The 13,986-nt window shown below is 38.4% G+C and overlaps 1 protein-coding gene across 26 annotated transcripts in view; it reads right to left on the bottom strand.

Annotated features, from left to right (window-relative positions):
- Positions 1-13,986, bottom strand: part of EPB41L2 (erythrocyte membrane protein band 4.1 like 2) — a 226,669-nt gene that overhangs the window by 109,725 nt on the left and 102,958 nt on the right. For all 26 annotated transcript variants that reach the window (XR_004442980.1, XR_004442981.1, XR_004442982.1 and 23 more), the window contains exons 2-3: positions 7,286-7,770; positions 6,401-6,613 (exon numbers count right to left, since the gene is read on the bottom strand). Coding sequence is in view for 22 of the 26 variants with exons in the window: in XM_033235466.1 (XP_033091357.1) it covers positions 6,401-6,613; positions 7,286-7,756 (684 nt within the window). In the remaining 4 variants the exon portion in view is untranslated. The remainder of the gene's footprint in view (positions 1-6,400; positions 6,614-7,285; positions 7,771-13,986) is intronic.

The following is a 13,986-nucleotide window of genomic DNA, read 5'->3' as shown; positions in this document are numbered from 1 at the left end:
AAATATCAAACAAAATAAATTTCAAGGTATTATATGATGGTTAAAAAAAAAAAGGCTATCCATGTGTGCATCGAATAATCTAGCCTCAAATTTTATAAAGCATAAACTTACAGGAATACCAAGAGAAATTATCAAATTAACAATTACAAGGAAAGGTTTGAACACACCTCTCTTATTAACTGATAAACTAAGCAGTTAAACAATTAATAGAGATAGATAACATGACCTACATAATTGTCTGACCAAGATGACAGACCTAGAAACCGGTATCAACAATAGGAAGACCGTGCTTTCCAAATTCAAAAAGAACCCATATAAAAATTGACTTTATATTTCAAAGTCTTAATAAATTTAAGAATCTCTATTTAGACCACATTCTGACCACGATGTAACATAAAACTGGAAATATGAACAAACAAAAACATTCTCTCTTCCCACAAGACATGCATACATAAACACAAATGCACACACATTTTGGAAATTTTAAATCACACCTGTAAAAAATCCAGTGGTCAAAAATGATACATAATGGGGCCAGACACAGTGGCTCACGCCTATAATCCCAGCACCTTGGGAGGTCAAGGAGGAAGAACTGCTTGAGCCCAGTAATTGAGACCTACCTGAGCAACAAAGCAAGACCCCATCTCTACAAAAGGAATTTAAAGATAAGCTGGGCACGGTGGCATATACCTGTAGCCCCAGATACTCTGGAGGCTGAGGCAAGAAGGACTGCCACTGCACTCCAGCCTGGGCAACAGAGAGAGACCCTGTCGAAAAAAGAAAAGAAAAAAGAAGAAAAAAGGACAGGGAAGGGAAAGGAAGGGACAGGGAAGGGACAGGAAAGGGAAGGGCCAAATGAGATAGGATGAGAAAATTAAAACTGAATGGTAATGAAAGCACTATATAGTTGACTCTTGAACAACATAGGTCTGAACTGCATGGATCCACTTACACCTAGATTTTCTTCCACCAAGAAACAGACAGCAAGACCAATCCCTCCTCTTCTTCCTCCTCTTCCTCAGGCAATATGAAGACAATTAAAATGGAGACCTTAATGCCCATCTACTTCCACTTAATGAATAGTAAATATATTTTTTCTCCTTCCTGTAATTTTTTAAGAACATCTTTTCTCTACCTTATTGTAAGAATACAGTATATAATACATATAACACACAAAATTGTATTGACTGTTTAAGTTATCGGAAAGGCTCCAGGCAACAGGAAACTGATTATTAGTAGTTACATATGGGGGCAGTCAAGCATTATCTGCAAAATTTCAACTGTGCAGAAGGCTGGTACCCCTAACTCTTACCTTGTCCAAGGGTCAACTGTATTTCAAATTTGTACAATCATTCAGAGGTACTTCAAGGGAAAATTAGAGCCACGAAAGCAATGTTTTAAGTGTTAAACTCAAGAAATTAGAAAAAGAACAGTTACCCAAAGAAAAAGAGCAAAATGAGATGAAATGTTACAAAATAGAAAAGATACAATAGAAATGATAAAACCAAGTTGTTTCCTTTGGGAAAAAATATATAATGGCAAATCTATAGTAACAATAATTTAAAAAATGCAAACAACACTAGAAATAAGAAATAAAAATCAAATGCGCAAAGCAAGAATACTATGAAAACCTTCATGCCAATAAATTTTTCAAATTAGATGAAATGGACAATCTCCACCAAAAATATTAATTGCTATAACTAACTCGGGAAAAAAATTTAAAAATCTGAATCAATGATTTAAAAAAACAAAAACAACCTTCCACTTCCACTCTTCTCCCAAAAAGGCTACCATCCAAGACAGTTCTAAAGGCAAGTTCTACCAGATCACCAAAAGACAGACCATCAGTAATTTATCCAAGCTTTTCTAGGTAATGATAAAAGGGAAGCAACTGTATGAGGATAGAATACAACCCAGATAACAAAATCTGATGAAGACAATTTGATAAAAGAAAATTAAAGGTAATATATGCAAAAGTCCTAAACAAAAATAATACAAATGAATGCAGAATCATCACTACCAAGTTTACAGTAGAAATTCAGATGGTTTAACAGTAGAAAATAATGTAGTTTACAACATTAGCGGGTTAGAAAAATACATGATCCTCTTAGTTGATGCAAGAAATACATTTGATAAAATTCACCACCTACTCATGAGTAAGTCTTGGAAATAAGGGGAGAAAGTCCTTAATCTGAGAAATAATCTTTATTTTTAAAAATTTCAGAGTGATAATATAAACCTAAATAAAACATAAAAAGATGGTGAGGAGTTCGAGACCAGCATGGCCAACATGGTGAAACCCCGTTTCTACCAAAAATACAAAAATTAGATGGGCATGGTGGCATGTGTCTGTAATCCCAGCTACTTGGGAGGCTGAGGCAGGAAAATTGCTTGAACCCAGGAGATGGAGGTTGCAGTAAGCCGAGATCACCGCTGTACTCCAGCCTGGGTGACAAAGCAACCATCTTTAAAAAAAAAAAAAAAGGCCGGGCGCGGTGGTTCAAGCCTGTAATCCCAGCACTTTGGGAGGCCGAGACGGGCGGATCACGAGGTCAGGAGATCGAGACCATCCTGCCTAACACGGTGAAACCCCGTCTCTACTAAAAATACAAAAACTAGCCGGGCGAGGTGGCGGGCGCCTGTAGTCCCAGCTACTCGGGAGGCTGAGGCAGGAGAATGGCGTAAACCCGGGAGGCGGAGCTTGCAGTGAGCTGAGATCCGGCCACTGCACTCCAGCCTGGGCGACAGAGCGAGACTCCGTCTCAAAAAAAAAAAAAAAAAAAATGCTCAAGATGCTTAACCCTCCCCCCCACCCGCTTTTTTTTTTTGAGACAAGAGTCTCACTCTGTTGCCCAGGCTGAAGTGCAGTGGCACAACCTCGGCTCACTGCAACCTCTGCCCCCTGGGTTCAAGTGATTCTCCTGCCTCAGCCTCCCGAGTAGCTCAGATTATAGGCGCCCACCACCACGCCCGGCTAACTGTATTTTTGGTAAAGATGGGGTCTCACCATGTTTCTCAGGTTGGTCTCGAACCCCTGACCTCACGTGATCTGCCTGCCTCAGCCTCCAGAGTGCTAGGATTACAGGCATGACCCACCGTGCCCAGCCTCATTAATTTTAATGGCAAAAACTGCAATTACTTTTGCACCAGCCTAATATGAGCTGCAGTACTGTTTTCATGGTTTTGAGTATCCTTCCCATGAGAGGATCATACTTGCCCACTTGTTATCAGCCTTGGCCATGAGACTTAATTGGCCAATGAAATGTGAGTTAAAGTAATATATACCACTTCCAAGCAGAAGATTCAAGAACTGTAGTGTGGTTTTGCTGTGTTTTCTTTTCCCTTTATCATGAAACCAGCATGTCCCAGGTAGAGGCTATTCTTTCAGTCTTGATCACAAATAAAGATGATATGGAAAAAAGCTGTAACAAACCCACCAAGCACATGTAACATGAGCAAGAAATAAACCATTTTTATTAAAAGTCATGAAGATTGGAGGTTTTTTGGTTACTGCAACATAACCTAGTGAAAGCTGACAGTGATCAAACAAATGCAAGTTAAAATACTGACAAGCTATTTCACATGCATTTAATTGGTCCAAATTAATAAGTCTGATAACAAGAGTCACTGATGACAATGTGGCAAAATCAAACTTAATGGTTGCTGGTTGAAATGTAAATTATAAATTTTATCAATTTCATTTATTACTTTGGCAATATCTGGGGAAACTGAAGAAGTAAAACTGGATTCCATCAATCTAACAATTCCACCACTAGGTATCTACCCTGAAGAAAGTCTTACACAAGGGAACATGTCTTAAAATGTTCACTGAAGAACTGTTTCTTATAATATACAAAGAAACTGTGACTTAGGAGGGGAATAAACTAGTTTAGTCAAAAAATACAACAGTTTAAATGAATAGATTTATATATCACAAAAAGATACATGCAGGACAACAAGGAAAAGATGAGAATGAGACTTTGGCAATGTATTTAATGTTCTATTTTGTTAAAGATCTAAAACACTGTAATCCCAGCACTTGGGAGGCCAAGGCAGGCGGATCAGGAGGTCAGGAGATAGAGACCATCCTGGCCAACATGGTGGAACTCTGTCTCGACTAAAAATACAAAAACTAGCTGGGTGTAGTGGCTCATGCCTGTAATCCTAGCTACTCGGGAGGCTGAGGCAGGAGAATCGCTTGAATGAGAAAGTCAGAGGCTGCAGTGAGCTGAGATCGCGCCACTGCACTCCGGCCTGGCGAAAGAGTAAGACTCCACCTCCAAAAAAAAAAAAAAAATCTAAAACAAATGGCAAAATGGTAACAACTGATTGAATTTTTTGTGCTGGATACACAACTGTCTCCTCTATTATTTTTATATTTTTGTAGTTTTTAAAACATTTTATGATTTTTTTAAAAAGATAGAGAACAAAGATAGACTTAAACCATAAAGTATGTTGGTCAGTCTTGTGGCTTAGTGATATAAAGAACTTTAGAAATGAAAAGGCATTCTAGATGATATAAGCAATTCTATATTCTATAGATGAAGAAACTGAGGTCTACAGAGGTTGAGTAAGTGACTCAAGGTTCATAACATCAAGTTGGTTCTCAAAAATCTACATCCCCTAATTTCTAGGATAGGTAGGAAAGACAAGGGACATGCAATCAAATATCATGTAATTGAGTCAAGTTCAGAAAACCATTCTGTCCCTTTCTTTACGGTCTCTCACTCCTATCCCTAAGACTTTTCCTCTCTCCCTGGGATAGAGAGGGAGTCTCAGGAAAGGACAAAGGGAAGTGTTAAAAAGAGCAGAAGAAAAGAAAGCTTTAAGGACTGCCATGGTCTCAATGCATCCCTCCACAATTCACGCTGAAACCTAATCCCTATGGTGGTGGCATTAAGAGGTGGTGTCTTTAGGAAGTGACTTAATCACTCTGCCTTCATGAATGGGATTAGTGCTCTTGTAACTGAGGCTGAAGGGAGCTGCCTTGTCCTTCCGTCGGTGAGGACGCAGCACTCATGTAAAGATCTGGATCCACCATGTAAAGATCCAGAAAGGAGGGGCCACCCTGGAAGCAGAGAGCAAGCTCCTCACCAGACACCGAATTTTCTGGTGTACTGATCTGGGACTTCCCAGCCTCCAGAGCTGTGGGCAATAAATGCATGTTGTTTTTAAATTACCCAGTTGAACGTATTTTGTTACAACAGCAAAAACTAAGATAAGGATTTTTAATCCTCTTTTGCTACTCCTTTTCTTTAAACAACTGAAATCAGAAAAATTATAACTAAAATGAGTAAAATAAAATTATAGGTAACTAATACAAAGAGTAAGAATCAAGAATTATTCATATTAGTATCCTCAGCACTTTGCAATATAATACACATTCAAATATATAATAAACTACTATCCAACTAGATAGACCTAAGTGTCTTTACGAAGCTGAATACTTTCATTGTTATTGCAGTGTAACTTCTCTTTTTAGTAAGAATGCAACGAATTAGGGGGAAATGTGTCTAATATTTAATAGATGAGAACACAAAAGAAACAGGCAAGATAGGTCCCACATGTACCAGACCAAACAGCATAGTTACTTCTGTGGTCAGGTTCGTGAGCTCAGGGGGTGGAATCCTCGTTCAACCTCTAACCAGCTGTGAAACTTTGGGCAAGGAATTTAACTTCTCTAAGCCTTAAGTTCCCCATTGTAACATGTAACACTGAAAAGAGCAATGATAATATCTACCTTTATTGATTCTTAATCAACAAAACAAGATAATCCATTAAACAAGATAATCCATTCAAAGCACTTCACACAGTTCCTCAGTAAACATTAGCTATTAGTATATGTTACGTCAATAATTTGTGGAAAGCAACAAACTCTTCTGATATAAAATTATAAGGTACTAGATGCATTAAAAGATTAAACTGACTTCTGTCAGCACCAGCACTAATGAATTGTATGCTTTGCAAATCACAGGTGCTTTTTAATTAAATGAAACTAAATAAATTAAATGTTAAGCCAGTATCTGTCTCAGGATAAAACACTTGGGGCTAAGTTTGCTGCTGAAACTTCTTTATTCCGAAATGTCAGCCTAGTGCTATCATTTTTCCTCAAGAAAAACATCTTTTAGCCAAAAGCAATATTCCAAATATTTAACACCCATTCAAATACACACCAACCAGTAAACATGACTAGTGCAGACTGGCAGAAGAGCATCCCCGCTTATCCTAAGGTCGTGAAATATTGTTTGTGACAGAAATGACCCACTTCAATGTATTTTTTTTTTAGTACAAAACTGGAAAAAACTGGCTTATAGGAACTTAGTAAAACATAAAAATCTATTCATCATGCCATGCCACAATCCACACATCAAGCTAGCTCTCACTCAGCTCCCTATCTCACCTCCAGGTCACAGCTGTATTCGGTGCCATCTAAGAGTGTCACTTTACACTGGACAGTTTTGGTCTTCTTGGCGACTTTTTGAGATGCCTTCTCTGCTTTCAGTTCATTGGTCTGCACTTCCTTGGTCTCCCTCTTTGCTGCTTCTCCTTCAAATTTGTCTTCCTGTGTTTCCTTTACCTTCTCTTCTCTCTCCTTACTTACTAATTCAGTAGGCTGTTGAGGAAAAAAAATTAAATTGATACTATAGTCAACCAACTTGCAGATGACAACATATTAAAAGGAAAATGTTTCATAAGAATTAGGATCGTTACTTTAAACACTGTAACTCTCAGATTTTTAAACACTTGAAAATTCCAATAGAAAGGATATTTCCCCTCATCCTCTTTTCATGGTCAAAATTCTCATTTTGCCAAGTTGGTTATTTGGCATTAAATGAATCAAAGAAACTACATCCCAGCAACTACAATTTAAGTATCATCTCAAATAATAACATTTCCAATTAAAATCTTATACCATGGCAAAACCTAGGCTTTGTTAGGCAACCAAAATGCGCACACACAAATCTACTACTTACTGTCCAGTGAAAACTCAAAAGAGGCATAAAAGAGCATTCTGTTTAAAAAAGAGATGGCAGGGCTCAGAGTATCTATCTCACCTTAACAGGTTACAGACATGAATTTTTTAGCAATGTGCATATATAGTGGAGTTTTTTTCAAGGAGTAACAGGGAAAGGCTATGGTAGAACAATCTAAGACCTATTCTTTATACATTAAGCCAAAGCAGTATCTCAGTACAAGAAATCTGGAAATGATCCAAAACAAACCCTTTTTGTTATGTGGTTACGCTATCAGGTTTTCATTTCCAGGCAATTATTCCCAAACATACCTGCATCTCCACTTTGCTCACTGAGGGTTTTTCTTCCTTGACTTCAACCTTAATCTCTTGTTGTTTCTTCTGAGCCATTTCTTCAGCATCACCCTTATCCTGTCTCTGTTCTTCCGGAAGGGGTTCCTCTTTATCTAAGACCTGTTCTTCAACAACAGCTTGGGTGGGCTCTTTTTTATCTCCTCCATCTTTGGCCACTACTAAGGTATATGACTTTTGCTTCTTAAGCCATGGCGGTAAGAACCGAGAAATACCCCTGCTCTCAGATGTTTCCTTCTCTCTCTTCTGGCGGCGTAGACTACTTTGGCTTTCAGCTGCAGGAGCTGGCTGGGAACCTTTTTCCTCCTCTAGATCGGATGACTGATTCTGCTGATTTTCTGCTACTTCTTTAGGCTTTTCCTTGGTTGCATCTGTTCCTAACTGGCCAGAGTCCTTCTTCACTTCAGACGCAGAGCCTACTTCAGTAGTCATGGTCACAGCTTATGCTGTAATCAAAACAAAAATCACAAAATGTCATTTTATAAGTTCTCTCTCTTTTTTTTTTTTTTTTATTATACTTTAAGTTCTAGGGTACATGTGCATAACGTGCAGGTTTGTTACATATGTATACTTATGCCATGTTGGTGTGCTGCACCCATCAACTCGTCAGCACCCATCAATTCATCATTTATATCATGTATAACTCCCCAATGCAATCCCTCCCTCCTCCCCCCTCCCCATGATAGGCCCCAGTGTGTGATGTTCCCCTTCCCGAGTCCAAGTGATCTCATTGTTCAGTTCCCACCTATGAGTGAGAACATGCGGTGTTTGGTTTTCTCTTCTTGTGATAGTTTGCTAACAATGATGGTTTCCAGCTGCATCCATGTCCCTACAAAGGACGCAAACTCATCCTTTTTGATGGCTGCATAGTATTCCATGGTGTATATGTGCCACATTTTCTTAATCCAGTCTGTCACAGATGGACATTTGGGTTGATTCCAAGTCTTTGCTATTGTGAATAGTGCTGCAATAAACATACGTGTGCATGTGTCTTTGTAGTAGAATAATTTATAATCCTTTGGGTATATACCCAGTAGTGGGATGGCTGGGTCATATGGTACATCTAGTTCTAGATCCTTAAGGAATTGCCATACTGTTTTCCATAATGGTTGAACTAGTTTACAATCCCACCAACAGTGTAAAAGTGTTCCTATTTCTCCTATAAGTTCTCTCAAATTTAGTTTGGTTGCAAGAGGCATGATAAGGAAAGATGGGAAAGGGAGTAACAGATAACTGGGAGAAAGCACATCAAGAAAGAAGATTGAAAAGCATAAGACAAAATGGAGACTGTTGCTCTACCTTTTAGAATTCTCTATCAGAATCACAGACCCAAAACTAGCATCACAATAGAACTCTGTGTGTTCTAAGTTCTATATAGTTATAAAATCATCAAGAACTCAAGAAACAGGGATTGCTTTTATTTCTTTCAACTTGTCATAAACAATAATTGATTTTTAAAATCCAATTTTTTTAAGAAAAAGTACTTTTATCTGTACTTGGTATTCTTCATTCTGTAACATGAAAATGTTATCAACAGTGCTAGTAAGCAATGAGACACATTTCACTACAATTTCATACATTAAACTCAAAATCTATCAAAGTGCTAGGTATTAGAAAAACCAATTTTAAGTGTATGGTGTGTAACAGCAAGAAGTAAAATCTAGAACAAAAACATATTATCCTGTGTTCCAATATTAAATCCCGTAATTCACCATCAATGTTCCAATGCAAAAGTTAAATCTTCTGGAAAAGGTACTCAAATTCTAATCAAAACCCCAAACCTCCATCCTACCCAACCGTAATCACACTTTTCTTTGTATATATAAGAAAAATATCTAAGGGCGATAATCCATACCAAATGAAGACATTATGAGGTGGAAAAAATGCATCCAACGATTGCTCTTATCATAACTCAATTAGAACAAAATTTAAACTACTTCTGAAAATAACTAAATTTTACATCAGCAAAGAGGGACTTTTAAAGTGTTGCAGCACGCTGACATAAAGGACAGCAGGCAGGGCCTGCAGAGACAGCTGATCACATTCACTCTCCCCTCCCTTGCCAATAATAAGTGCCCAGAGTCCTGGTACCCTGGACAACGAGCAGCGTCCCAGCTATCTTCAAAGGTGGTAAAAACTTAGAGACGGACATGGTATATTCCAGTAGTCCCAGCTACTTGGGAGTCTGAGGCAAGAAACATGCTTGAGCCAGGAATCTGAGGACAGCCTGAGAAACAGAGTGAGATCCCATCTCTTAAAAATTTTTTTCTTAACTTTTTAAGTGGTACAAACTTGAATAAGTCAAAAAAAAGTACACTTGTTTTAAAGCTTTATTAAGACATAATTCATGTACCATAAATTTCACCCTCTTAAAGTATACAGTTAGTGATTTTGAGTATACTCACAAGGTTGTGCAACCATCATCACTAATTCTAGAGCATTTTCATCACTCCAGAAAGAAATCCTGTGCCCATTAGTAATCACTCTGCATTCCCCCTCACCCCCGGCAACCTTATGAATATATCCAAAACCACCCACTTTAAAAGGGTGAATTTTGTGATATGTAAATTTTCTCAACAAAAATAACTTTAAAATGTTTTTCACATCTAAAATGCAACCACAAAAATAGTCAAGTCAATTCGCCTATATTTAATGGCTTCTACAATGTGGTAAGTCATAGGCACATGAATAAAGACAACCTTTGAGGAGCTAAGGGAGTGAAGGCTACAAATAAGCATACATAAGTCAATAGCATGTTGCACAAAAAGCACAGGACTAGGCCAGGTGCGGTGGCTCATGCCTGTAATCTCAGCACTTTGGGAGGCTGAGGAGGGTGGACCACTTGAGGTCAGGAGTTTGAGACCATTCTGGCCTGAACATGGCAAAACCCCATCTCTACTAAAAATACAAAAATTAGCCAAGCGTGGTGGCACGTCTCTGTAATCCCAGCTACTTGGGAGGCTGAGGCAGGAGAATTGCTTGAACCCAGGAGGCAGAGGTTGCAGTGAGCCAAGATTGTGTCACTGCACTCCAGCCTAGGCAACAGAGCAAGACCCTGTCTCAAAACAACAACAATAACAACAACAAGAAGCAAAGGACTTAACCCACCACGTTAGGAGAAGAAAAGGGTCACCAGGCAGGCATTTCTGCAGAAGTTGACATTTGAGTTTATTTTTTTTAAATGGGTACTCATTATTCAGAAAAAATGGCCAGAATGGAAGGTATGTGTCAGGCATAGGGAGTTGTGTGGAAACATGAGAACATTCCTCATAAAAAAGGAAACCACAAGCACAGAACAATAATCCACTGTACAAGTGAAGTGGGGGCTTATGAGTGAAGATAGGACGGGCGGAAGCTGAACTGGTAATAATGAAGTAAGAAAAGAAGGCAGAAGCCAAAACATAAAAGATTTTGTGTTATTTTAAAGGCAATGCGGGGGTTATTTGAAAAGCAATGAGAAGTTACATAAGTACTTGAAGTAGAGGAGAAATGTAATAAGATTCTCATTTCACTTAGCCCAACTTGGCTGTAAAGTACAGGATGAAAGAAAAAACTGAAGCAGAAAGACATCCAGGAGATTGGGCTGATCCGATCTCTGGTTGATCCAGATCTGAGAACACGATGGTCTCTACTATGGCAGAAACAGTAGGGTAAAGGACAAGATATCAATCTAAAGGTAAAGAAGTAGAGTGGATATGACTGATATCCAGGCTGAATATAGAAAGTCAAAGAGAGGAAAGAGTCAAGGAAAAGGCCCAGGTCATGGAAGACTAGGGCGATGGTAGAACCATTCATGGAAATGGGGAACACCTGTAAAAGTGGGTCTGGCTGACACATATAATTCAATTTTGAATTCACTGTGATTGAGAAGTTGTGGAGATGTCTAGATAATCCCCAGACAAGCAGGTTTTGATTGGAGACTAGATAACACACTAGAGATAGGGTTTGGAAGTTGTCAGTATATGGGTGATAGCAGGGGATACATCACCTAGAGAAAAAGGGTAGCTTAAACTTAGAGGATCCTTAAAAAAGCTCTTATGACCATCAACATGTAAGGTCAGGCAGAAGAAAACGCATGAGGGCCAGGAGAAAAACATAGCGAGGCAGGGAGATCGGGGGACAGCAATATCCTTGACAGCAATGCTATGTAAGAGGGAATAGTTAACTATCCTACCTACATATTCTATGCTGCTTCTCATTCTCAGGCATTTGAAATTCAAAAGTATATCTTCCAACAAGACCCGAGGACAGGTAAACTGGCTCCACATTGCACAGAAAACCTTTTTTCCTTCTTTAACGTACCATTTCCCATGTACCATTTAAGGTGACAGTATTATTTACTTTAATCATGAAATAACCAAAGTGTATTTCTAGTATATACTCTCTAGCTACATTCTGAGAGCTGAATAAATGTCCTGGTAAAATTAAAACCAAAATGCCCCATACTTGTCTAAGCTAACCAAGATAAATTGGCAGCTCTCTAATTACTTTGGCTGTGAGAAACAGTCTGGGAACCAATCAGCTAAGGCTGCTTTTTGGCCAAAATATTTTAGAAGCAGTGAAATATAAAATTTGAGTTTCCACTATTATGTTAAAAGCATTAATAGGTGTTTATATTTTAATCATAAGGGTCACTACTCACTGTTTACTGTCTGACACAGTAACCATAATCTGTTTCTCAAAATATTCTACATTATCCCTTATTTTACAAATAATAAACAGAAGTCACTTATCCAAGGCCACTAATGGAGAACCACCCAGCTGTGTATACCTTCCCTCACACACACTTCACAATGCAATCACAGTTCCATTATGTGTGAATGACCTACTCAACCACAGAGTCCTTGGCCTAGTACTCAAAGAAGGTTCCTGCCAGTTAGTGAAAATGACTATAAAATAACAAAAATGTATTCTCGGATTTATTCAGAATACTCCCTCTTAAAAGTAAGAAATTTATAGATGAATTTAAATCACAAAGAAAATCCCATTTGAACGTTATTGCTTGACCATGTAATCATAACTGAGCCGGTCAACAGAAACTGAAGGCAATGTACAAATACAGGCACGAAGAGCACCGACAAAACCATATGGTTAAGCCTCACAAAGTCATCCTCAATCACCACTGTATTCACAACACCTATAAGGGTTAAGAGCCTCAAAAGTGATGATCACTGTCACCCATCCAAATGGAAGTTACAAGACAGAAAACAATGGAAAAGACTAATTGGATCATTACTCAACATATTCTTGAAACAGTTTCAAGAGTTCAACAGAGCTCAAAACAAAACACTACCTTCTTTGTTGATAAAATGGTTTCTTGAACAAATTACCACCATCAAGAAAACATGATACCAGTACATCCACTCACCCTAATTATCGTGCCTACAACCCTGAGTTTCTTTCATATGTGGATGAGCCTTTAAACTCTATCACTCATGAAAATGAGAACTCTTGCAGTGGAATGCTGACACTCCCACTAAAATGAAAGCTCCATGAGGGCTGGGATCTTTCTTTTATATACTGCTATGTTCCCAGCATCTAGACTGGCACATAATAGGTACCTAATAAGTACTTACTAAATGAGTATTGTTCAGTCATCTAGTCTAATATCCTCGCTTTATTTTATCAACAACAAAACTGAGGATCAAAGAGACCAGGAGATTTGCCTGAGATGGTAAAGTCAGATGGGCAAGCCAAAACTGGAACTAAGGTTTCCCAAATTCTGGCAATGCTCATTGACTAATATTTAATTATAATTACTCAAAATCCATCATTAGTATAGTTATATAATACATTAAGTAATGATCTTTCTACTTATCATCAACCAAAAAGAACACTGCTGTGAACAGCCCGCCCATTAGACAAGCATGTGGTTTTGACACAATTACCATGCTGGCATGCTCCATCTGGGTTGATGAAAGTATTCGTTATTGTGACAGCTTCATGAGAAAAAGCATGCATCATTTAACATGCAACGAAGCAGAAAACCATCATCAACAGAGGATCAGTACTGGTTAGGTAAGGAGCTGTGTTACATAAACTCCATTCTTTTTTTTCCAATGTTTAAAAAAAGAGGTAAATTTTAACGTGCTATCTCTATCAGTAGGCTGAACTGCCAACCATATAACATCATGCTACTTAAAACATTGGCCCTTAATCAGAATACTACAGCCAGCAAAGCAAAGCAGATACACAACCTTACAAACACACAAACAACTTCAAGCAAAGAGTTCATGCTAATTCTTGGGTTCAGACGTTTCCTTAAAACCTTGAGGAAACTGGGACCTTACTATTAATAAAAACCCTGAGCAGGGAACAGGGTAGGTGCTGCTGCCAGCTGACTAGCTCCCATTCTCTGCTGAGATCACAAGCAATATGAGGGTCTTTGATTTCTACCAAGAGAGCTCAACCCATTTTTTTAAGGACCCAAGATTCACAAAATGGGAAGGAATGCATTTCTAAGCTTCAAAAATGGTAGCGAGAGGATGGAGGGAGGCTTTCATTTGAGCTTTGAGAAAACAACAAAACTTTGCAACAAATAACCATTGAGCTTTAAACATACTGGCAATGTATAGACAGTTCTAAGCTGGCCATTTTCTACATCTGACAAAACTAGTTTACATCTGCTTGAGGGTAGAGGATATGTACAGCATCCTGCTGAT

This window comes from Trachypithecus francoisi, unplaced genomic scaffold (genome assembly GCF_009764315.1).
Source record: "Trachypithecus francoisi isolate TF-2019V2 unplaced genomic scaffold, Tfra_2.0 Lachesis_group15, whole genome shotgun sequence".
NCBI lineage: Eukaryota > Metazoa > Chordata > Mammalia > Primates > Cercopithecidae > Trachypithecus > Trachypithecus francoisi.
The sequence above is the reverse complement of the archived record's forward strand: the minus strand, read 5'-3'. Positions and strand labels throughout refer to the sequence as shown.